The 25,720-nt window shown below is 40.3% G+C and overlaps 1 protein-coding gene and 1 pseudogene across 2 annotated transcripts in view; one reads left to right on the forward strand and one right to left on the reverse strand.

Moving 5' to 3' along the window:
- Positions 1-25,720, reverse strand: part of CHDH (choline dehydrogenase) — a 42,792-nt gene that overhangs the window by 4,666 nt on the left and 12,406 nt on the right. For both annotated transcript variants that reach the window (XM_066352114.1, XM_066352113.1), the window contains exons 2-5: positions 3,360-4,118; positions 2,715-2,866; positions 1,932-2,061; positions 762-896 (exon numbers count right to left, since the gene is read on the reverse strand). In XM_066352114.1, the coding sequence (XP_066208211.1) occupies positions 762-896; positions 1,932-2,061; positions 2,715-2,866; positions 3,360-4,062 (1,120 nt within the window). In that variant the 5' untranslated portion in view covers positions 4,063-4,118. The remainder of the gene's footprint in view (positions 1-761; positions 897-1,931; positions 2,062-2,714; positions 2,867-3,359; positions 4,119-25,720) is intronic.
- On the forward strand, positions 16,326-18,012 carry LOC136381852 (heterogeneous nuclear ribonucleoprotein A1-like; annotated as a pseudogene).

Here is a 25,720-nt window from a genome sequence, read left to right on the forward strand (position 1 = left end):
TGCCTTGGTCCAAGCCCAGATCACCTCTTCCCTGGTGGCTCCCTCCGCCTCTGTGCCGGTGCTGTGGCCTCCCTCAGCGCCTCCTGCAGCCCAGCCTTTCCACCCAGCCAGCCTCGTGACTGAGCCCTCTCCCCGCCAGCCTCCCCCCCCGCCGCCTGCTCCGGGGGCTGCCGTCTCCCTGGCCCCGCGCGCTAGGTGCCTAGTCCAGGGGCCTCTGCACATACTCTTCCTGCCTTCCAGATCCCCTGCCACCATGGTCTCATTTCACTAACCACCTGATCTTTCACTGCATTAAATTTAGCATGTTTACTTGGTTCTTCCCATTGTCTCCAGTGGAGTGTCAGCTGCCAAGCATACCTGCCTTTCTGGTACTTCTTACCCTCTAGTATTCACCACACAGTAGGTGTGCAAGAAATACATGATGAGTAGGATTTCAAAGCACCATTTCCTGGCCAGACTCGGTACTGAGACTCAAGTTATAAAACAAATGGAAAATGCTAAGAAATGGATGCTGGCTCTATAGTCCGGCACAGGACGGTCCCCATCTATCTGTAAGGAAATGCAGCATCTAGCCCCTAGGCATCTGCCCAACAGGCAGGAACTGTGTACCACATTTTGCAGAGGCTCAAAGGGCTGAGGTGAATAGCAGAGCTCAGCTTCAAACCAGCAGTCGGGGGCCAGAGCCCTTGCCTGGTACCTCAGGAAGGAGGCTGTGCTGCCCACAGACCATTTCTACCAAGGTCACAGATGAGCACACCCACCTGTGAACTTCCAGAGCCACTCCAGACCAATCCGGACCTTCCTCCAGGGCTTCTGTGCTGCATGGAGAGTGATGGGGCGGGTGCATGCCTGCTGGATGTATATCTCCAGGTGGTCTTGCAGGTTCTGGCCAACGCCTGAAACAGGAGTGAGTGGGGAGGAAAAATGGCTACCAAGGGGAGTTTAGCTGACCTCTCCTGGTTTTGAGAACTTCTCCCCTATCCACTTATCTGCCATGCCAACTCCCACTCAGTTCCTAGGTCACAGCTTGGAGGTCACCTCCCAGGGACACCATCCTGCACTCCCCGCCAAGTCCAGCCCTTGCAGATGTTGCTAAAGCTACCTGTCCTTGTTGCTCACTCCCAGGGCAGCACCTGTAACCACCAGGCGCCTTCCTGCTGAGCAGTACCTTCCATGAGGCAGGGCCCATGTGTGCATCAGGTACTGCTCAGTAAGCTGCCACTGAATGGCTAGCAGTCCCACCCTTAACCCTGGCCGGGGGAAGGCGGGAGCAGGGTCCATCATGCTGTGTAGATCCTGCAAGAGATCATCCAAGCTCAAGGGGACGCTGGGCAGGTCGGTGTCATGGACCAGTGCTTTCCCAGACCACTCATGATGGAGCCTCAATGCAGAAAAGACCCGGCCTCTGGGAGCTTGGGGCGTAAGAGAGGGCAAAAGGGACAGGCCCCAAAGGGCACCAAAGACAGTTTATAAAATAAATGTCAGGCCTGAAGAACTGTCTTAAAATGCAAAGCAAAGCATACTCAGGGGCACTGAGTTGGCATCTCTAGCCTCAGAGCAACTGGTGAGCCCCAAGGATGGAAAACACAAAGGCCTGACACCTCTCACCACAGAGCTGCCCTGGTGCCCGGCCGAGCCTGGCCCAGCAGGCTCCACGAGCGAGCGAGCGGATGCTCCCTGTCAGAGGGGCCTCGCCTCTCAGTGGGATAGGGTTCTTAAGGAAGGGAGGAAAACAACACAAAGACTTGGGATGCCTGGGGGAGGGGCAGAAGTGTCTTGTGAGGCATGGGGACCTTCAGGCTCATAAGAAAAATATGATAGTTCTGAGGAACATTGACTCCTGTGCCCTCCCCACTCCATGCTGATAAAATACAGTAAACTATTTTATTTAGCAGACACACCCTCTGGGAGCCGTGGAGAAGGGAACTCACCCGGAAGGTGGCACACCACGGGGATGCCCAGGTTCCTGAGGTCATCTGCATTGCCGACACCCGAGAGCATGAGCAGCTGCGGAGAGTTGATGGCCCCTCCACTCAGAATCACCTCCTCACTGGCATAGGCCTGGGGGAGGCAGACAGGACCCTGAGAACATGGCCTTGGCAGGACGTCCCCGTGGGAAGACAATGCTCGGGTGCTATGTGAAAGCTACCCACACGTTCAGCTACAGTCTACGATCATAAATAAAGTCTGGTTCATACTCTGAAATACTCTGCAATGGCCCAATAGTAATGATGGTCTTAAACACAGGGCTGTGGGACGTAAACGAGAAACTGCACTCAGACGAGCGGCTTCAGTAAAGCCAGCAGCGGCCAGGTCTTCACATGGGATGAGGAACAATCCCGACTCAATACTGAGTGGGAAACAGCACAATGCAGAAATACGGAATAGGACCCCAGTTATGGTTTTAAAAACCTCTAGGGAAACCTATCCACTTCTGGAAAAGCGTGGAAGGTGCTGGGGACAGCTCTGAGGTGGGGAGTGGCAGACAGGCTCACACGGGCACTTATTCCAGGGCACAACAGGCTCTTTGCAGGTGGCTAGACGGGATTTCCTCACCTCTGCCAGGCCACCCTCTGGCAAAGCCCTGGGCACAATCTTTCAGGCCACTGCCACCTGCTCACTCCTCATCACAGTGCTGATGGAGACAAGAGCATGATTACTGTCCACTCCCTTCCTGCCATCTGAGCTGCCCAGGCCGGGGGTAATAAGCTCACCCTGTGGCTCTGGCCATTCTTGATGTACTCCACGCCCACTGCGCGGGTGCCTTCAAACAGCACCCTGCTCACAAACGTCCGGGCCTCGGCTTTGAGGTTGGGGCGGCTCAGGGCCGGGTGCAGGTACGCACAGGCTGTGCTCCAGCGCTTGCCTGCAGGGTGGAGCGAGGGTTTCAGGCACAGCCCCTCCCCTGCCACCTGCACACAGGGGAGGGGGCTGGAGAGGGAATTTCTCCCTCCCCTGACTGTGCAGGCTCTGCCAGCCAAGTAAGGCTGAGACCAAAAGACCCCGTCCAGCTGAAATCCATGTCTACCTGGGCCCCACCCCAATGTTCTGTGCCTCAGTTTCCCCATCTATAACTTTCTAGAGAGTCACCTCTCTAGAGCCAGAGAGGTGACTTACCATTATCCACACCCTCAGGGGCCAGAGACGCAGAGAATGCCCAAGGTGTCCCTATCCCCATATCATTTCTTACTGACAGGTTATTTTGTGGGGAAACAGGATGTCACACCCCCTCAGTCTCCTACCGGCCCATTTATTCACACTCACAGACCATGATGGGAGTAGGAGAAATGGGGCTGTAATAGTACTTTTTTTTCCTAGAGGAAGAACCAGGGAGATAGGGGATGGGCACCTTATGCTACCTTTGTGGATGGTCATATCCATCCAGCCGAAGCCTTCTTGCTGGAAGCCATTCATGTCCTGGGTGCGGGGGTAGCCGGCCTGCTGTGCTGCCTCCAGGAACGCCCGGTGCAGCGGGTGGTTCGTCTTGCCCCGCGACACATGCAGCGGGCCTTCGCCGCCACGGTACCTGTTGGCACCCAGCTCATGGCACTGTGCCTTGCGGAAGTAGGGCAGGCAGTGTGCGTAGTCCCAGTCCGTGGCGCCTTGTTGGTGCCAGCGGTTGTAGTCGTCGGCGTGCCCGCGGATGTAGACCATGGCATTGAGAGACGAGGAACCTCCCCAGACCCGGCCACGTGGCCAGTACAGCACACGGCCATCCAGGCCGGCCTGCGGCTCGGTGTGGTAGTACCAGTTGAACCTGTCATCACACAGGTTGGCCACGAGGGCTGCAGGCATGTGGATCTTCCACAAGAGCCGCTTGCTCCCTGCATACGTGTCCTTGGGCCCGGCCTCCAACAGCAGCACATGCTTATCAGGGTCCTCAGTGAGCCGTCCAGCCAGCACACAGCCCGCGGAGCCGGCCCCCACCACCACGTGGCTGTATTCGTCCCCACTCCTGGAGGCCACACTGGCCAGAGCACGGATGCTTGGGGGCCACCACTGCCACTGGGCTCCCCAAGGGCTCAGGTGCCCTTGCCTCCATCCTCGTAGGACACACCACATGCTTCCAGCCCCAGTCCTCTTATATCCACTGAGGGGGATGTGCTGGTTCACTTTTCCTAAAACAAGAAAAGAGGCCTTAAATTTTTAACTCAACACGCACAGGCAGAATCAGCCCAAAGCTGGGGTGCCCAACTGGTGCAGCAAAGGCCCCTGCAGGCTCGCCAAGTCGTCTGCCCAGGGATTGGTGGGACGAGTCTGGCTAGCAGGTCCCTGCCCTGGGGGCCCGGGAGGAGGGAGCAGAGGTACAAGCAGTTATATGAACACTGCAAGAGCTGTGCCACGGTTAGGACACAGGAGAGAGGCCCCGCCCCAAACCTGGGGAGTCCCCAGAAAGGCTTCTGTGTGACTTCTGTGCGTGAACTTGGAGGCTGGGCAGGAGTTCACCTGCTGGAAAGTGGGGGAGGTAAAGGCTTTCCAGGCTCGCACTCATTCCTCGTCCATTCAAGGCAGGAGGTGAGCCCCTACCGTGTGCCATGCACCTTTTCATCACTAGCAATGCACAGCAAGACATCTGCCCTCGAAACTGGTGCTCTGGGGCCAGGGATACAGATGAGACTTAAATAAAGAACTGATGGGAAGGTCAGGGCGAGAGGCCAGAGGCTGTAGAACTCAATACATTTGACCTGAGGGCCATGATGTGCACCAGAAGGCCTGGGGGGGGGGGGGGTCAGCGCTAATATCTTCAAAGATCACTCTGTAGAGTGCTCAATTCTAACAAAAAAGTGCTGGCAGCTTTTGCTGGCTCCTTTCCCAGCAATGTTCAAACCAAACCCAACATGCTCAGTGCACAGAGGTTGGAAAGAACCAGGGTCTCCCATCAGGAACTCTCTGACAGAAGCACATCTGAGAGAGTCCCACCCATGATGCTAAGGAACAAAAGGCCTGCCCAAAACTAGGGCTACAATAAGAGAACTGAGAAACCTCAAGAAAACCCTGATAGGTCTTCCTGCTCCCTGCCATTAGCCTGGACCGAGTAACAACAGTGGCTTACAACTGGAGATAGGCTAGGAGGTGAAGAGTACCGGAGAAAGATTCCCACTCCCCACTCCATTCACGCAGCCAGGAGAGAGAGGCACCAGGGCCTCCTGGATGCTAAGTCTGAGCAGGAACACTGAGTAGAACCTGCCAGTGCTCCAGGCCCTGTGCTAGCCCAAGGTGGCAGCAGCTCAATTTCCCACTAGGTTAACCAACAGTCCACACTAATGACCTGATAGGATAAAGGCATGCCCTTTCCCAGGCATAAATACTATCTACTTCAGTCCCTGCTACCCTGTTACACAAAAGGTCTAGCATGCAATAGAATTAAGACATACACAAAGGGCCTGACCAGGCAGTGGTGCAGTGGATAAAGCGTTAGACTGGGACACAGAGGACACAGGTTCAAAAACCCGAGGTTGCCGGATTGAGTGTGGGCTCATCCAGCTTGAGTGCAGGGTCACTGGCTTTAGTGTGGGATCATAGACATGACTCCATGGTCACTGGCTTGAGCCCAAAGGTTCCTGGCTTAATCAAGGGGTCACTCAATCTGCTGTAGTCCTCTGGTCAAGGCACATATGAGAAGGCAATCAATGAACAGCTAAGGAGCCACAACGAAGAATTGATGTTTCCTATCTCTCTGTTTCTGCCTATCTGTCCCTATCTGTCTCTCTCTCTCTCCCGCTAAATAAAATAAAATAAAGACATACACAAAGGTAAGAAAAAGAAATGACTAATTATCAAAAGATAAAATTAACAGAACCAGACCAAGGAATGGCCCACCCAGATGTTAGCACTATCAAAGACTTTAACCCAGTTAAGCATTTTAAAGGATTGAGTTGAAAAGGTAGACAACATGTTAAACAGATAGGCAATTTCAGCAAAAAGTTGTAAACTATAAAACAAAGGGATGAACATAAATGCTAAAAATAAAAAAACACATTATTGAAGATGAATAATCTGGACACAGCAGAGAAAAAAATAAGTGACACTGAAAACTAGGTTATTAGCAATTATGAGATTGGAAATACGAACAGAAGAGTGAAAGAGAGAGAAAGAAAGAAAGAATATAACTGAGAGCTGTGAGAAGATATCAAATTATATAAAGTATATGTAATTAAAGTCCTATGAGGAGCGGGGTAAAGAGGAAAAGGGAGAGGGGAAAGAAGAGGAGCAGAGGAAGGAAGGGGGAGAGAGGGAGAGAAGGACAGAGAGAACAAGAATGAAAAATATTTCTGAGACTTTTCCAAAATCAATGCAAGACAAAAAAACAGATTCAAGAAGCTTAAAGTGTTCCAAGTGTTATTAATACAAAGAAAAACACATCTAGGGACATCATATTCAAATTGTTGCAATTCCACGAGAAAATTGTCAAGGCAGTCAAAAAAAAAAATGTGTGCAGAGGAATAAATATAAGGGTGACAGCAAACTCTTCATCAGAAACATGCAAACCAGAAGACTACATATAGTACTTGAAGGAGAAAAAGACAAAACAGCAAACTTAGAACTCTGTATATCTAACTATGAAGAGCAATAAAGACATCTTCAGAGAATCAAAAGCTGAGAGAATTTATTGCCAGTGGATCTTCACTGCAAGGTATGTTAAAGTAAGGTCTTTAGTCAAAAGGAGTATGATACCAGGTGAAAATTTCAATCTGTACCAAGAAATGAAGAGCAATGGAAATGGTAAAAAACTGTGGGTGTATTAGTTTCTTATAGCTGCTATAACAAATTACCATGAACTTGGTGAGTTAAAACAATACAAATTTATTTCCTTAAAGTTTTAGAGGCCAGAAGTCTGAAATTAGTTTCACAGTACTAATGTTGAGATATTGGCAGGGCTGGTTCCTTCTAGAAGCTCTCTAAAGGAGAATCCATTTCTTTGCCTTTTCTAGATTCTGCGAACCACCTGCATTACCTGGCTAGTAAGTAACCCTTTTCTTGCATCACTCTAACCTCTTGCTTATGTCATCATATCTACTTCTATAGTACTATTTCCCTCTTATTAGGACATTGTGATTCCATCATTGAAACAACCTGGACAATATCTAAAATGAAGAATACACCAGAAAGAATCAATAGTAGGTTAAATGAAGCACAGTATCACATCAGTGATTTGGAAATCAAGGCAGCAGAAAACACCCAGAGAAGCAAAAAGAAAAAAATTTTAAAAATGAGGATAACAACCCTAAACAGTTGGTTCAGTGGTAGAACATCAGCCCGGTGTGTGGATGTCCAGGGTTTGATTCCCGGTCAGGGCACACAGGAGAAGTGCCCATCTGCTTCTCCACCCTACCCCCTCTCACTTTTCTCTCTCTTTTCCTCTCCTGCAGGCATGGCTCGATTGGAGTGAGTTGGTCCCAGGTGCTGAGGATGGCTCCTCACGCACGAAGAAGGGTTCGGTTGCTGAGCAAAGGAGCAATGCTCCAGATGGGCAGAGCACTGGCCCCTAGCAGGCTTGTTGGTGGATCCTGATCAGGGCATATGCGGGAGTTGCTCTGCCTCCCCTCCTCTCACTGAATAAAGAAAAAATGAGGATAACAAAGCCATAGAGATGGTTATAAACATATTAGTCAGTTTTTTCTTTTAAAGTCTACTATGTCATATGTGGTCTTCTGGGACATGAATTTTTTCATTGAACATGATGCTATTTGGACTCATCCATGTGAAAGAGTGTCCCCGCAGCTCTTTTGTTTTCATGCTGTAGAACATACCACTTTATGAATATACTATGATTTATTTCTGACTTGCCTTTCAAATGGATAATTATTATAAATAAATAATTATTTAAATTATTTCAAGTTTTTTCTCTATTTGATAAGTTCAACTATGATTATTTTTGTATATGTGTCTCCTGGTATACATGTGCTAAATTTTCTCTTGGGTATGCATTTACAGAAATTGGGTATATACCTAATAGATTTTCTGGGTAAGCAAGCATCCAACTTTACAAGATAATGTTAAATAACTTTTCAATTTCCTACCAGCAGTGTTTTTGAGATTGTTGATGTCTAAGACTTGGTACTGTCAGATTTCTTAGATTTGTCAAGCATATAGGTATAAACTGACATTTCATGATAATGAAATGTGATCTTCCTCTTTCTGTTTATTGGTGAGGTGAGCATTTCTCTATAGGTTTGCTGATTTATATGTTTCTTTTTAAAATAAACATAAAAAATCAACTTTTATTTAAAACTTGAAGCAAACCTCAAATACTGCTTCATTTTATTTCATTAACTCTGATCCCACATTTGCTCTTTGTTCTATGAAATGCTGCCTTATGATTTTTGCCCATATTTATAGAGTTGAGTTTTTTATATATTTGTAGGAATGCTTTCTATATTTTTAAAACCATTTTTTTTGTTGGCTCTATATATGTCAAATATTTTCTTCAAGTTTGTAGCTGGCATTTTTACCTTCATTGGAGATTCTTGCAAACAGAAATTCATAGTTATAATATAGTTCATTTTATGTTATCTTTTCTTTTATAATTAGCAATGTCTATGTTTTAAAGAAATCTTTCCTATACCATCATCATAATGATATTCTCTTATGTAAAAAAAATTATTAAAAATGAGGATAGTCTAAGGGACCTCTGGAACAACATGAAGTGTAACAACATCTGCACCACAGGGGTACTGGAAGGAGAAAAGAGAGGGCACGGAATGGAGAATTATTTGAAGAAATAATGACTGAAAACTTCCCTACTCTGGTGAAGGAAAAGGACACAGAAGTCCAGGAAGCACAGAACGTCCCAAACAAGATCAATCAATCCAAAGGAGCCCACATCAAGACACTTCATAATTAAAACAGCAAAGATTAAAGACAAAGAGAAAATCTAAAAAGTTACAAGAGACAGTTACTTACAAGGGAGCTCCCATAAAACTATCAGCTGATTTTTCAACAGAAACATTTCGGGCCATAAAGGATTGGCATGAAATATTTGAATTGATGAAAGTCAAGAACCAACAACTAAGACTACTTTACCCAGCAAGGCTATTATTTAAAATTGAAGGAGATATAAAGAGAAAGCAAGAAAAAGCTAAAGTGGTTCATTACCAACAAATAAATGTTAAAAGGTCTTCTTTAAGAAGGAAGAAAAAAAAGAGGAAGAACATAATTGTAATGAATAAAACAGCAATAAAGATGTACTTATTAATCATCATTTTAAATATAAATGCTTAAAATGCTACAATCAAAAGACATAGGGAAGCTGAATGGGTAAGAAAACAAGATCCATATACACTATCTACAAGAAACCCATTTCAGAATATAAGACACAGAAACTGAAAGTAAAGGGATGGGAAAATATATTTTATGCAAACGATAATGAAAACAAAAACAAAAACAATAAACGCTGAGATAGCAATACTTTTACCAGACAAAATAAACTTTAAATCAATATACACAGAAAAACACTACATAATGATAAAGGGATCAATCCGACAAGAGAATATAACCCTTGTAAAAATTTATGCACCCAATGTAGGAAGCACCTAAATATGTAAAGCAAATCTTAATGAACATAAAGGGAGAAATTTACACCAATACAGTCATAGTAAGGGATTTTAACATCCCACCAACATCTATAAATAGATACATTAGACAGAAAATCAACAAGGAGACAGACATGCTAGCCCAAATAGACTTAACTGATATTTTCAGAGGATTTCACCCCAAAGCAGCAGAACAGACATTCCTTTCAAGTGCACATTGAACATTTACTAGGACAGACCACATGTTAGGACACAAAACAAGTCTCAACAAATTTACGGTTGAAATCACATCAAGCTTCTTCCCTGACCGTAATAGTTCAAAACTAGAAATCAATCACAAGACTGAAAAACACACAAAGACATGGAGGCTAAATAACATGTTACTAAGCAATGAATGGATTAACAATGTGATCAAGGAAGAAATCACAAGATACCCTGAGACAAATAAAAATGGTACAGAACAACCAAAATCTATAGGACACAGCAAAAGCACTCCTAAGGGGGAAATTCATAGCATTAAGGCCTATCTCAAGAAACAAGAAAAATATCAAATAAACAATCTAACTTTACACTTAAAGAAACAAGAAAAATAATAATAAATAAAACCCAAAGTGCATAGAAGAAAGGAAATAATAAAGATCAGAGCAGAAATAAATGAAATAGAATCTAAAAAAAAAAAAAAAATAGAAAAGATCAATGAAACCAAGAGCTGCAGCAAGAGAAACTGATATCAAAATAAACAGACAGCCAACTAAATGGGAACTGATATTTTCAAACAACAGCTCAGATAAGGGCCTAATATCCAAAATTTACAAAGAACTCATAAAACTCAACAACAAACAAACAATCCAATAAAAAAATGGAAAGAGGACATGAACAGACACTTCTCCCAGGAAGAAATACAAATGGCCAACAGATATATGAAAAGATGCTCAGCTTTATTAGTTATTAGAGAAATGCAAATCAAAACTACAATGAGATACCACCTCAACCCTGTTAGATTAGCTATTATCAACAAGACGGGTAATAGCAAATGTTGGAGAGGCTGTGGAGAAAAAGGAACCCTCATACACTGTTGGTGGGAATGTAAAGTAGTACAACCACTATGGAGGAAAGTATGGTGGTTCCTCAAAAAACTGAAAATAGAACTACCTTATGACCCAGCAATCCCTCTACTGGGTATATACCCCAAAACCTCAGAATCATTGATACGTAAAGACAGATGTAGCCCCAGGTTCATTGCAGCACTGTTCACAGTGGCCAAGACATGGAAACAACCAAAAAGCCTTTCAATAGAAGACTGGATAAAGAAGATGTGGCACATATACACTATGGAATACTACTCAGCCATAAGAAATGATGACATCAGATCATTTACAGCAAAATGGTGGGATCTTGATAACATTATACGGAGTGAAATAAGTAAATCAGAAAAAAACAAGAACTACATGATTCCATACATTGGTGGAACATAAAAACGAGACTAAGAGACATGGACAAGAGAGTGGTGGTTACCAGGGGTGGGGGGAGGGAGGACGCAGGAGGGAGGGAGAGAGTTAGGGGGAGGGGGAGGGGCACAGAGAAAACTAGACAGAGGGTGACGGAGGACAATCTGACTCTGGGTGAGGGGTATGCAACATAATTTAATGACAAGATAACCTAGACATGTTTTCTTTGAATATATGTACCCTGAATTATTAATGTCATCCCATCAACATTAATAAAAATTTATAAAAAATAAAAAATAAAAAAAAAAAGATGAAAAAAAGAAACCAAGAGCTGGTTCTTGGACAAGATTAACAAGATTGACAAACCTTTAACCAGACTCATCAAGAAAAAGAGAACACCCAAGTAAATAAAGTCAGGAATGAAAGAGAAGAACAACTGACATCAAAGAAATACAAAAGGTTGTAAGAAAATCTTATGAACATCTATATACCTACAAATTGGACAATCTGGATGAAATGAACAAATTCCTAGAAATACACAATCTTCTAAAACTTAATCAGGAAGAATCAGAGAATCTGAATGGAGAAATTACAAGTAGTAAGATTGAAGCAGTAATCAAAAACCCCCCAACAAACAAAATAAAAATGAAAGAGAAGTAACAATTGACACCACAGAAATACAAAGGATTATCAGAAAATATTATGAATAACTATATGCCAACAAATTGGACAATCTGGATGAAATGAACAAATTCCTAGAAATATACAATCTTCCAAAACTGAATCAGGAAGAAACAAAATCTGAACAGATCAATTACAACTAATGCAATCAAAGCAGTAATAAGAAAAACTTCCAACAAACAAACATTTAGACTGGATGGTTTCACAGGGGAATTTTACCAAACAGTCAAAGAAAAACTAACACCAATTCTTCTCAAACTATTTCAAAAAAAATTCAAGGAAGATGCCCAAGCTCATTTAATGAGGTCAGCATTATCCTAATTTCAAAACCAGATAAAGACACTACAAAGAAGGAAAATTATAGGTCAATATCTCTGTGAACATATATGCAAAAATCCTCAACAGAATATTAGCAAACCAAATCCAGCAATACATTAAAAAGATCATATACCATGATCAAATGGGATTTATTCCTGGGATGCATGGTTAGTACAATATCTGCAAATTTAATAATGTAACACATCACATAAACAAAATAAAGGATAAAAAGCATATGACCATTTCAATAGATGGAGAAAAGGCATTTGACAAAATCATGTACTTATTTATGATAAAAACTCTCAACAAAGTGGTAATTGAGGGAACATATCTCCATATAATAAAGCCCATATATGACAAATCCATAGCTATACTTAACGGGCAAAACCTAACAAGTGTTTTCTTTAAAATTAGGAACAAGATAGGAATGTCCAATTTCACCATTCTTATTCAATTTAGTACTGGAAGTCCTAGCCACATCAATCAGACAAGAAGAAGAAATAGAAGGCATCCAAATTGGAAAAGAGGAAGTAAAACTGTCATTATTTGCAAATGACATGATACTGCACACAGAGAACGCTAAAGAGTCCACCAAAAATCTACTAGGACTAATAAATTCAATAAAGTAGCAGGATACAAAATTAATATCCAGAAATCAGTTGCATTTTTTATATACCAATAATGAACTATCAGAAAGAGAAACTAAGAAAACAATCCCATATACAACTGCATGCAAAAACAAAAAAAAACAAAACAAACAACCCCCCCCCAAAAAAAACAAAACAAAACAAAACTAGAAATAAATTTAACCTAGGAGGTAGAAGACCAGTACTTGGAAAATTATGACACTAAAGAAAGAAATAGAAGAAAATACAAATAAATGGAAGCATATATAAATACTATGCTAATACAGTGTGTCCATAAAGTCATGGTGCGCTTTTGACCGGTCACAGGAAAGCAACAAAAGACAATAGAAATGTGAAATCTGCACCAAATAAAAGGAAAACCCTCCCAGTTTCTGTAGGACGATGTGGCAGCATGTGCGCATGCGCAGATGATGACGGAACACTGTATACAGCGGAGAAGCCCATAGCCATGCCAGTCGAGATGTGGACGGTACAGAGAAAAGTTCAGTGTGTTTTGTGGCTTGCTAAATTCGAATCCCTGACCAAAGTGCAACGTGAATATCGGCGCGTTTATGATGAAGCGCCACCACATAGGAATAACATTACTCGGTGGGATAAGCAGTTGAAGGAAACTGGCAGTTTGGTGGAGAGACCCCGTTCTGGTAGACCATCAGTCAATGACGAGTCTGTAGAGGCTATACGGGATAGCTACCTAAGGAGCCCTAAAAAATCTGTGTGTGAGCCCACATCGAACTGCAATGAATAAATAGGTATGAAACTGGGAGAGTTTTCCTTTTATTTGGTGCAGATTTCACATTTCTATCGTCTTTTGTTGCTTTCCTGTGACCAGTCAAAAGTGCACCATGACTTTACGGACACACTATAGATAGAAAGAATTAATACCATTAAAATGTCTGCACTAGGCCCTGGCCGGTTGGCTCAGCGGTAGAGCGTCCGCCTGGCATGCAGGAATCCCAGGTTCGATTCCCGGCCAGGGCACACAGGAGAAGCACCCATCTGCTTCTCCACCCCTCCCCCTTTCCTTCCTCCCTGTCTCTCTCTTCCCCTCCCACAGCCAAGGCTCCATTGGAGCAAAGTTGGCCTGGGCGCTGAGGATGGCTCTGTGGCCTCTGCCTCAGGCGCTAGAATGGCTCTGGTTGCAACAGAGTAACGCCCCAGATGGACAGAGCATCACCCCCTGGTGGGCGTGCCCGGTGGATCCCGGTCGGGCGCATGCAGGATTCTGACTGCCTCCCCGTTTCCAACTTCAGGAAAAAATAAAAAAATAAATAAATAAAGTAAAATAAAATATCTGCACTACCCAAAACAATCTATAGATTAAATGCAATTCTTATTAAGATACTAATGATGTATTTCATAGAACTAGAACAAATGTTCCAAAATGTATATGAAACCACAAAAGACCTTGAATAATACCAGCAATCTTGAGAAAGAAAAACAAAGTTGCTATGTGATATCAAACTATACTACAAAGCTATAGTAATCAAAACAGCTTGGTACTGGCATAAGAACAGGCATATAGATCAATGGAACAGAACAGAGAACCCAGAAATAAACCCACACATTTATAGTCAATTAATATTTGACAAAGCAGGCAAAAATAAACAATGGGGTAAAGACAGTCTATTCAATAAATGGTGTAGGGAAAACTGGACAGATACATGCAAAAAATGAAACTAGACTACTTTCTTATACCATATACACATACAAGAATAAACTCAAAATGGATTAAAGACTTATATATTAGACTGGAAACCATAAAACTTCGAGAAACATAGGCAGTAATATCTCAGACATTTCTCAGAGCAATATTTTTTCTGCTATTTCTCCTTAGGTAAGGGAAACTAAAGAGAAAGTAAACAAATGGGAATGCCTCAAAATAAAAGGTTATTGCAGAGTAAAGGAAACCATCAACAAAATGAAAAGACCACCCACTGAACAAGAGAACACATTTGCCAATGATATATCTGATGAAGGGTTAATATGCAAAATGTATAAAGAATTCATACAATTCAACACCAGAAAACCCCCAAAATATCCAATTAAAAATTGGGCAAAGGAAAAAAAAATGAGCAAAGCACCTGAATACACACTTCCCCAAAGAGGACATACAGATGGCCAGGAGACATATAAAAAGATGCTCAACGTCACTATCAACAAAGAAATATAAATTAAAACCACAATGAGATACCACCTCATATCTGTCAGAATGGCTATCATCAATAAATCAATAAACCAGTGTTGGAGAGAATGTGCAGAATAGGGAACCCTTGTGCACTGTTGGTGAAAATGCAGACTGGTGCAGCCATTATGGAAACAGTATGCAAATTCCTCAAAAAATTAAAAATGAAACTGCTTTACGACCCAATGATTCAACTTCTGGCTCTATACTTAAAGAAACCCAAAACACTAATTTGAAAGAAGTACCCCTATGTTCACTGCAGCATTATTTACAATAGCCAAGATACGGAAGCAACCCAAGTGCCCATCAGTAGGAGTGGCTAAAAGAGTTGTGGTACATATATAAAGGAATAATTACTCGACCATAACAAAAGGATGAAATCGTAACATTCTCAATAGCAAGGATGGACCTAAAAGGTATTATGCTAAGTGAAGTCAGTCAGAGAAAGACAAATACCATATGAATTCACTTTTATGTGGAATCTAAAGAAAAATATAAACAAAACAGAAACAGACTCATAGGCACAGAGAACAAACTGAAGGTGGACAGAGGGAGAGGGTTAGGGGACTGGTTGAGAAAGGTGAAGGATTTGAGAGTTCAGATTGACAGTAACAAAATAGTCATGAGGATGTAAAATACAGCATAGGAAATATAATCAATAATATTGTAATAATTATGTATGGTGCCAGGTGGGTACTGGAAATATTAGGGGAACACTTTGTAAAGTATATGATTGCCTAACCACTGTGCTGTACACCTGAAACTATACAAAATAATGGCAGAATAAACTAAAAAGATACGGGACAAATAAAGAGCAAATAACAAAGTGGTAGATTTAAATCCAGCCATATTAATAACTGCATTAAGTGTAAATAGTCTAAATACTCCAATTAAAGTGCAGAGATTGTCAAACGGGATTAAAACAAAGCAAGATGAATACATGCTGTGTGCACACACAAAACACCCACTTTAAAAATAAAGACATGTAATAAATATAAAAAAAGGAAAAAAATACACCACATAAGCACTACACAAATAAGAGTCAAAGTGACAATACCAACTCTATACTTCAGTACAAAGAATATTACCAGGGTATAGAAGAAATTTAAAATAATAAGGAATCAATTTATCATTAGACAAAACAATTCTAAATGTGTATGTGCCTAATAGAACTCCAAAATCATGAAGCAAAAATCAGACAGAATCGCTCTGAAGTACAGAGGCTGCTGGTTCAATCCCCAGTCAGGGCCCATACAGAAATGGCTCAATGTTCCTGTCTCTCTCTCTCTCTCCCTTCCTCTCTCTCTAAAAATCAATAAAACAAACATTAAAAAAAACAAAACAAAAATAAAATAGAAACGAGAGGAGAAATGAATAAATATGGAATTACATGTGGAGACTTCAATGCTCCCTTCTCAGTAATAGATAAAGTGTCTACATGCATTATTAGATCACTCCTTTCTGCTGGTGGATGCTGCAGAGCAAGCATCATTGAAGTGTCCCGCCCACAGCCGTCATGTCTAAGTCAGAGTCTCCCGAAGATCCTCAACAGCTTAGAAGCCCTTTGCTGGAGATTTTGTGGGAAACAGGCTGTAAGCTGACAAAGTCCTTATAGTCGCAGGGGTTGGGAACATTTTTGGCTGAGAGAGCCATGAACGCCACATATTTTAAAATGTAATTCTGTGAGAGCCATACAATGACCCTTGTACATTATGCATTATCCAAAAAAAATTCGGTGTTGTCCTGGAGGACAGCTGTGATTGGCTCCAGCGACCCACAACCATGAACATGAGCGGTAGGAAATGAATGGATTGTAATACATGAGAATATTTTATATTTAAAAATTTTTTTTTTATTAAAGATTTGTCTGTGAGCCAGATGCAGCCATCAAAAGAGCCACATCTGGCTTGCAAGCCATAGGTTCCCGACCCCTGGTCTAGGGCTTAGCCTAAGGCTAAGGTCTTCCCCACACCCTCTGAAGGCTAAGCTCTTCCCCACACCATTGGCTGTTGCATGGTGGGGATGGTGCACTCTTAAGAGCATTCCTGATTATACCTCAGATATGTGACTTTGTACTGGAGACTTCCTTGTTTTGCAAACGATTTTGTTCTCTGCACTATATAATAAAGCTGACTGGGGTTTTTCCCCGCTTTTGTATGCCATTAACTTACAGGAGGCCTCTCGATCCCATCCTTTTTTCTCTCTGTGTTTATTTCTTAATCTCCCACTGCTCACCCTCAGGCCCTAGACAATTATAAGTTGCGTTGGTCTGTGGCAAGGTTTGAGCTTTGAAACAACCAATGAGAGTCTGAGGAGCCATGTTGAGCAGTGGAGAACATTCACAGACTCTGTGTTGATTAGAGATCCAAATACTGAGTGCTCCAGAGGCTTTGGGTTTGTCACCTATGCCACTGTGGAGGACGTGGAGGCAGCCATGATTGCAAGGCCACACAAGCTGGATGGAAGAGTTGTGTAACCAAAAAAAAAAAAACAAACCTATCTCAAGAGAAGATTCTCAAAGGCCTGTTGCCCACTTAACTGTGAAAAAGATTTTTGTAGGTGGTATTAAAGACACTGAAGAACATCACCTAAGAGATTATTTTGAACAATACGGAAAAATTGAAGCAATTGGAATCATGAATGTCTGAGGCAGTGGCAAGAAAAAAAAGCTTTGCTTCTGTAATCTTAGATGACCATGACCCTGTAGAAAGACTGTCATTCAGAAATACCATACATACTGTGAATAGCCACAATAGCGAGGTAAGGGAAGCACTATCTAATTAAGAGACAGCTGGTGCTTCATACAGCTAAAGAGGTTAAGTGCTGATGGAAATTTCAGAGGTTGTCGTGGAGGTAGTTCTGGTGGGAGTGACAGCTTTGGTCGTGGAGGAAACCTCAGTGGTCAAGGTGGCCTTGGTGGCAGTCAGGTGGTGGATATGGTGGCTATAATGGATTTGGTAATGATAGAAACAGTTTTGGAGGTGGCAGAAGCTACAATGATTTTTGGCAATTACAACAGTCAATTTTCAAACTTTGGAACTATGAAAGAAGGAAACTTTGGAGGCAGAAACTCAGGCCCCTGTGGTGGTGGAGGACAATGCTTTGCCAAACTGTGGAACCAAGGTGACAATGGTAGTTCCAGCAAAGGTTTTAATTACTGCCAGGAAACAAAGCTTAGCAGGAGAGGAGAGCCAGAGAAGTGACAGAGAAGCCACAGGCTACAACAGATTCATGAAGTCAGCTAAGCACAGTGGTGGCAGGGCCTATCTGCTGCAAAGAAGACGTGTTTTAGACAGTACTCATGTGAATGAGCATTGTGTAACAGGTTATTTTAGCTTCTGTTCTGTGGAAAGTATAAAGCATTCCAAAATAGAGTTTGAATGCAGACTTTTTTTTGTGCCCATGCTGTCAATTGCTACATGTAATAGTCTGATCACGATGCTAAATAAATGTGTCTTTCTTTAAAAATCTCAACAAATCTAAAAGGACTGAAATGAGACAAAGTATTTTCTCTAACACCAAAAAATTGATTTAAAAATAAATAATAAAAATATCTCTGGCCCTGGCTGGTTGGCTCCGTAGATTAAGAACGTCATCCCAAAACGACAAGGCTGTGGGTTTGATCCCCAATCAGGGCACACATGGATAGTATCCAAAAAATGCATGACTGAGTAGAACAACAAATGAATGTTTCCCTTCCCCTTCCCCTCTCTCTCCCTTCCTCTCTCTGTCTCTTTAAAAATCAATAAAAGTTAAGCCCTTGCTGGACAGCTTGGTTGGGAGGAGCACTGTCCCAGAGCACAGGGTTCCCAGTTCAAGTCCCCAGTCAGGGCACATACAGGAGCAGTTCAATATTCCTGTCTCTCTTTCTCTCTCCCTGTCTCTCTCTCTAAAAAAATAAAATAAAATAAAATAAAATAAATATATATACATATATGAAAAATCCCTAAATATTAAAAATTAAATACATTTATAAATAAGCCAGGAGTCAAGAAAGAAATCATTAGAGAAATTAGCAAATTTTTGAACTAAAAAAAAAAAAAAGAAAACATAATAGACCGAAAATGTGTGGAACACAAGTAATGCAATGCTTTGAGGGAACTATAGAGCATTAAAATCTTATATTAGACAAGTCAGATCTCACATTGATGATCTGTACTTTTATCTTTAGATAATCAGAAAAAAATTAATTCCATAATAATCAGAAGAACATAAAAAAAATAACAGCAGAAATCAATAAAACTGAAAACAAATTTAAAAGTAAAAATTAGTAAAACCAAAATGTCATTCTTTAAAACAATAAAATAAATTTGAACCCAAAGAAAAGAGATAACACAAATTACCAACATCAGCGATGACAGAGGGGATATTTCCCCAAATTCTACAGTATAAGACTATTATGACAACTTTACTCCAATAAATTTGATAATTAAGATAATATGAATATATTTTTGAAAGATAAATAATCAAAGCTCACTTAAGAAAAACTATATAACCTAAGTAGCTATATACATCTATTGAAGAAATTACATTCATAACTTAAATTCTTCCGACAAAGAAAACTCTAGACTTCACTGGTAAAATTTAATGAACACTCAAGATGGAATAATATCAATTCTATAGAAAACAGAAGGTAGAGAACACTCCCCAAATCATTTTACAAATCCAGCATTATCTTGTTACCAAACCAGACAAAGATATCACAAGAAAAGGTAATTACAGACTAATACCCATTATGCACAAAGATGCAAAAATACTTAACAAAGTTTTAGCAAATCATATCCAGCAACACACAAAAAAGATATATTGTAACCAACTAGAGTTTATCCCAGGAATGCAAGGTTAGTTCAACATCTGACTATCAATCATGGCATTTCATATTAACAACCCAAAAAAGGAAAACCATATGATCATCTTGAGTAATGCAGAAATCATTTGGCAATATTCAAAATCCATAAAATCTGTGTACTTAGGAATGGAAGAGAACTTTCAGATAATAAGCATCTATGAATAGCTACAGCTAACTTTGTACTAAGTGGTGAAAAACTGCAAGCTTTCCCCGAGATCAGGAACAAGGAGAGAATGCTCACTCTCATCACTTTTGTTCAAAATTGTATGAAGGTTCTAACAAAGAATTTAATTAATTAGTTAGCTCAAATAAAAAACATATAGATTGGAAAGAAAGAATTATAAATGCCCTCATTTGTAGACATGATTATCTACATAGAAATTCCCAAGGAATTCTTTTAAAAAGATACTGGAATTGATAAGTGAATTTACAAGGTCATGAGATACACATTAAACACACAAAAGTCAACTGTATTTTTATATACTATTAATGAACACCTGAACACTTGAATGTAAATAAATGTAATAAAGACTCTGAGTCCATTTTTGATGTTTGACCATTGACAGCTTTCAAATCCCATTCCTCTCTCTTGCTCCGTATCTGGCAAGTCAATAAGAAAGTCTTGGCATTCCTGACCTTGCTGTCAGTGGGGAAATTTAAATCATGCAAATTAAACTTATATACAGGAATCATTACCTTGGTCTTGTTCTTCAACCATAATAAAAATCAGAGCTACTTGGCCCTCTCTTCTCTCTAGATATCCTGTGATATCCAGCTTGGGCACCCACCCTGCTCTGCTCAGAAAGCCCCATTGTGTGAGTAATAAACCTTTTCATAGTCTCTTAGTACATGTGTGGTGTCACTGGTTTAACATTTAAACATATTTTGGGTGGTGGTGGGGTTGATCCCACCCTCTGTGGGGCAACAGCAAAACAAAATAATATCAGTTTCAAAAGCAGCAGGAAACACAAAACATTTAGGAGTAAATTTAACAAAATATATATATGTGCAAGACCTATGCACTGAAAACTACAAACATGGTTGATAGAAATTACAGATGACCTAAATAGAGAGAGATATCATGAACAGGGAGATCTAATATTGTTATGTTTGATAGGTTGAATACAGTGTCAATCTAATCTTAGCAGGACACTTTTTTTTAAAGAAATTGACATGCTGACTTCAAATGTATATATAGATACAAAGGATACAGAAAAAGTTGTTAGTACAGTCAGTAATGAAACCTCACACAACAGTGAAAATGAAGGAAACACAGCATTTCACAACAACATGGATGAATCCTAAAAGTATATTCAAAATATAGAAAGCAATCTAAAGGATGGTATCACCTGAATGAGACCTTTGTATAAGGAAAGTTTGAATGCATGCAATTCACATATGTACCCAACATCAGGGCCCCAAAATATCTGATGCAAACATTGACAGATTTAAAAGGAGAAATAGACAGTTCTATAACAAAAGGAGACTTCTATACTTAAATTTCAATAATGAATAGAATAACGAGAGAAGATCAATAAGAAGATAGAGGACTTGATTAACACTACAAACCAATTGTATTTAATAGACATATATAAAACACTTCACCCAACAACAGCAAAATACACTTTTTTTTTTTCTCAAGTGCACATGAAATATTCTCTAGGACATGTTGTATAATAGGCCACAAAACAAATAATAAAATTTAAAATATTGGTCTGACCTGTGGTAGCACAGTGGATAAAGTGTCTACCTGGAATACTGAGGTCATTGGTTCAAAACCCTGGGCTTGCCTGGTCAAGGCACATACAAGAAGCAACTACTACAAGTTGATGCTTCCTGTTCCATCTACTATCTTTCTCTCTCTCTATCCTCTCTCTTAAATCAATAAAATCTAAAAAGAGAGAAAGAGAGAGAAAGAGAGAGAAAGCAATCAATGAACTAAGGTGATGCAACTATGAGTTGATGCTTCTCATCTCTCTCCGTCCATCCCGCCCTCTCTCTCTCTATTAAAAAAAAGGAAGAAAAAACATATTGAATCATATAAAGCATCATTTCTAATCATAATGGAATGAAACTAGAAATCAATATCAGAAGGAAAACTGAAAAATCCACAAACATGTGGAAATTAAACAATATACACTTAAATAACCAATGTGTCAAAGACAAACCACAAAGGAAATTAGAAAATATCTTGAGACAAATGAAAATGAAGATACAACATACCAAATCTTATGAGATGCAGCAAAAGCAGTGCTCAGAAGGAAACATAGTTGTAAATGCACACATTAAAAAAGAAGACAGATCTTAAATAATAACCAAACTCTACATCTTAAGAAAGTAGAAAAAGAAGAGCAACCTAAACCTAAAGCTAGCAGAAGGAAATATAGATTAGGGCAAAGATAAATTAAATTAAGAACAGAAAATCAACAGAGAAAATTAAGCCAAAAATTGGTTCTTAAAAAAACCTGACAGCCTGACCTGTGGTGGCACAGTGGGATAAAGCGTCGACCTGGAACACTGAGGTCGCCGGTTCGAAACCCTGGGCTTGCCTGGTCAAGGCACATATGGGAGTTGATGCTTCCTGTTCCTCCCCCTTCTCTCTCTCTCTCTCTCTCTAAAAATCAATAAATAAAATATTAAAAAAAAAACAACCTGACAAATATTCGGTAGTTTGAGAAAAAGAGAGACTCAAATTAGTAAAATAGAAATGAAAATAGAAACATTACTACTGATTTTACAGAAATAAAAAGGATTATAAGAGAGTACTATAAACAATTTGTACCAACAACCTAACTGAAGTGGACAAATTCCCAGAAATACACCACCTACCAAAACTGAATCATGAAGAAATAGAAAATATAAATAAACCTATACCTACTTGGGAGATAGAATTAGTAATCTAACCTCCTAACAAAGAAATATCCTGGACAAGATGGTTTCATTCATGAATTCTCCCAAACATTTAAAGAAGAATTAACATCAATCCTTCTCATTTTCTTCCCAAAACTTAAAGAAGAGGAAAATTTTCCTAATTCATTATATGAAACCAGCATTACCCAGATACCAAAGTCAGATAAGACACTAACAAAAAAACTAACAAATATAAGGTGACAGAACATGATTTAACTTGAGGTGATGGGCTCACAATGCAATCAACATTCAAATGCTATAGCAATGTTTACCTAGAATCTATGTACTCTTATTGATCAATGTCACCCCATTGAATTTAATTTATAAATAAAAAAAGTTAAAAAAAGAAAACTACAGATCAATATTTCTTATGAACCTTGATACAAAACTTCATCAATATATTAAAAAGGATTATACACCATGACCAAATAGAATTTATTCTGGGGCTGCAAAGATGGTTCAACATATAAAAATCAATCAATAGAATATACCAGATTAATAGAAAAAAGGAATAAAAACCACATAAACATCTCAATTGATGCAGAAAAAGCATTTGACAAAATTCAACATTTTTTCATTAACCCCCCCCCAAAAAACAAAACAAAAAAAAACCAACCACTCAGTAAACCAGGAATAGAAAGAGACTTCCTCAACATGATAAAGGCCATATGTGAAAAACCCTCAGCTAACATAATACTCAATGGTAGGAGAGTGAAATCTTTAATAATCAGGTACAAGACAAGGGTGCCCACTATTGCCACTTCTATTCAACATAGCCAGAGCAATTAGGCAAAAAAGGAATAAAGTCATCAAAATTTGTAAAGAAGAAGTAAAATTATCATTGTTTTCAGATGACATACCTAATATTTAGAAAACCTTAAAAATTACACACACACACAGTTAAAGCTAATAAGCAAATGCAACAAAGTTGCAAGATATAAAATCAACACACAAAAATCAGCTACATTTCTATATATTAACAATGAATAATCTAAGAAGGAAATTAAGGAAACAGTTTTATTTATATCATCGGAAAGAATAAAATACTTAGAAATAAATTTAACCAAGGAATTAAAAGACACCAAAAACTACAAAACATTGCTGACAGAAACAAAGAAATGGAAAAACATCCACGTTCATATATTAGAAGACTTAATATTGTTAAAATGACATTATTACTCAAAGCAATCTGCAGATTCAATGTAGTAATCCCTATCAAAATCCCAACAGTGGGCCCTGGCCGGTTGGCTCAGCGGTAGAGCGTCGGCCTGGCGTGTGGGGACCCGGGTTCGATTCCCAGCCAGGGCACATAGGAGAAGTGCCCATTTGCTTCTCTACACCGCCCCCCCTCCTTCCTCTCTGTCTCTCTCTTCCCCTCCCGCAGCCAAGGCTCCATTGGAGCAAAGATGGCCTGGGCGCTGGGGATGGCTCCTTGGCCTCTGCCCCAGGCGCTAGAGTGGCTCTGGTCACGGCAGAGCGACGCCCCGGAGGGGCAGAGCATCGCCCCCTGGTGGGCAGAGCATCGCCCCTGGTGGGCGTGCCGGGTGGATCCCGGTCGGGCGCATGCGGGAGTCTGTCTGACTGTCTCTCCCCGTTTCTAGCTTCAGAAAAAAAAAAAAAAAAAAAAAAAAAAAAAAAGAAAAATACAAAAATAAATAAATAAATAAATAAATAAATAAATAAATAAAAATCCCAACAGTGGCATTTATTTATTTATTTAAACAGAAATAGAGAACCCCATCTTAAAATTCATATGGAATCTGAAGGGACCCTAAATAGCCAAATCAATGTTGGAAAAGAACAAAATTGAAAGATTCAAGTGTCTGATTTCAAAACTTACTACAAAGCTACAGCACTCAAAACAGTATGGTGGTGGGGTAAGGACAGGCATACAGACCAATGGAATAGATAGAGGGCCCAGAAATAAACACTTTCATAGATGGTTAATAGTTTTTTGATCAGGCTACCAAAACTATTCAATGGAGAATAGACAATATCAACAAATGGTGCTGGGCAAACTGGATATCTATATGAATAAGCATAAATGCCGACTCTTACCCTATGCCATACACAAAAATTAAAATACCGGTAGATCAAAGATCTAAATGTAAGAGCTAAAATTATAAAACCATTAGATAAAAACATAGGGTAGAATCTTTATGACATTGAATTTGGCAATGATTTACTGGATAATGCCAAAAGCAAAGGCAACAAAATAAAAAATAGAGTAGACTTCATCAAAATTAAAAATTTTTGTGCATTAAAGGACCTCATTCAGAGAGTGAAATGACAACCCAAAGAATGAAAGAAAGCTCTCACTGGGCTGCTCAGCTGGTTAGGGTGTCGTCCTGACACACCAAGGTTGCAAGTCCGATCCCTGGTCAGGAAACATACAGATCAATCAATGAATTGATGTTTACCTTTCCTCTCCTCCCCCCCCAGCCCCCATTCCTCTGTCTAAAGTCAATCAATAAAAGATATTTTTAGAGAACGGAAGAAAATATTTGCAATTCATATATCTGATAAAGGATTACTATCTAGAATTTAGAAAGAACTTCTACTACTCAACAACAAAAAGCTAACAACCCAAAACAAAAAATGGGCCAAGAACATGAACGGAAATTTCTTCAACGACATACAAATGGCCGATAACCATATGAAAAGAGGCTTAACATCACTAATACAAATTAAAAACACAATGAGATATGGCCTCACACCTATTAGGATGGCTATAATCAAAAACGGAAAATAACAAATGCTGACAAGGAAGTAGAGAAGTTGGAACCCTTGTGCACTGTTGGTAGAAATGCAAAACAGGACAGCCAATGTGGAAAACAGTATAGTAGTTCCTCAAAATGATAAACATAGAATTGCCATCTGATTCATCAAGTCCACTCCTAGGTGAACTGAAAGCAGGGACTTCCAACAAATACTGTACACCAGTGTTTTAGCAGCCCCGTTCCCAACGGCCTAAAGGCAGAAACAAACAAAGACGTCCATCAGCAGATGATAAAATGAATATTACTCAGCCTGAAAAATTAATGAATTTCTGACACACGCGACAATATGGATAAACTTTGGAAACATTATGCCAAGTGAAGTCACAAAAGGACAATTATTGTATGATTCCACCTATATGAGGTAAATTCATA

Source organism: Saccopteryx leptura, chromosome 10 (genome assembly GCF_036850995.1).
Source record: "Saccopteryx leptura isolate mSacLep1 chromosome 10, mSacLep1_pri_phased_curated, whole genome shotgun sequence".
Classification (NCBI taxonomy): Eukaryota; Metazoa; Chordata; class Mammalia; order Chiroptera; family Emballonuridae; genus Saccopteryx; species Saccopteryx leptura.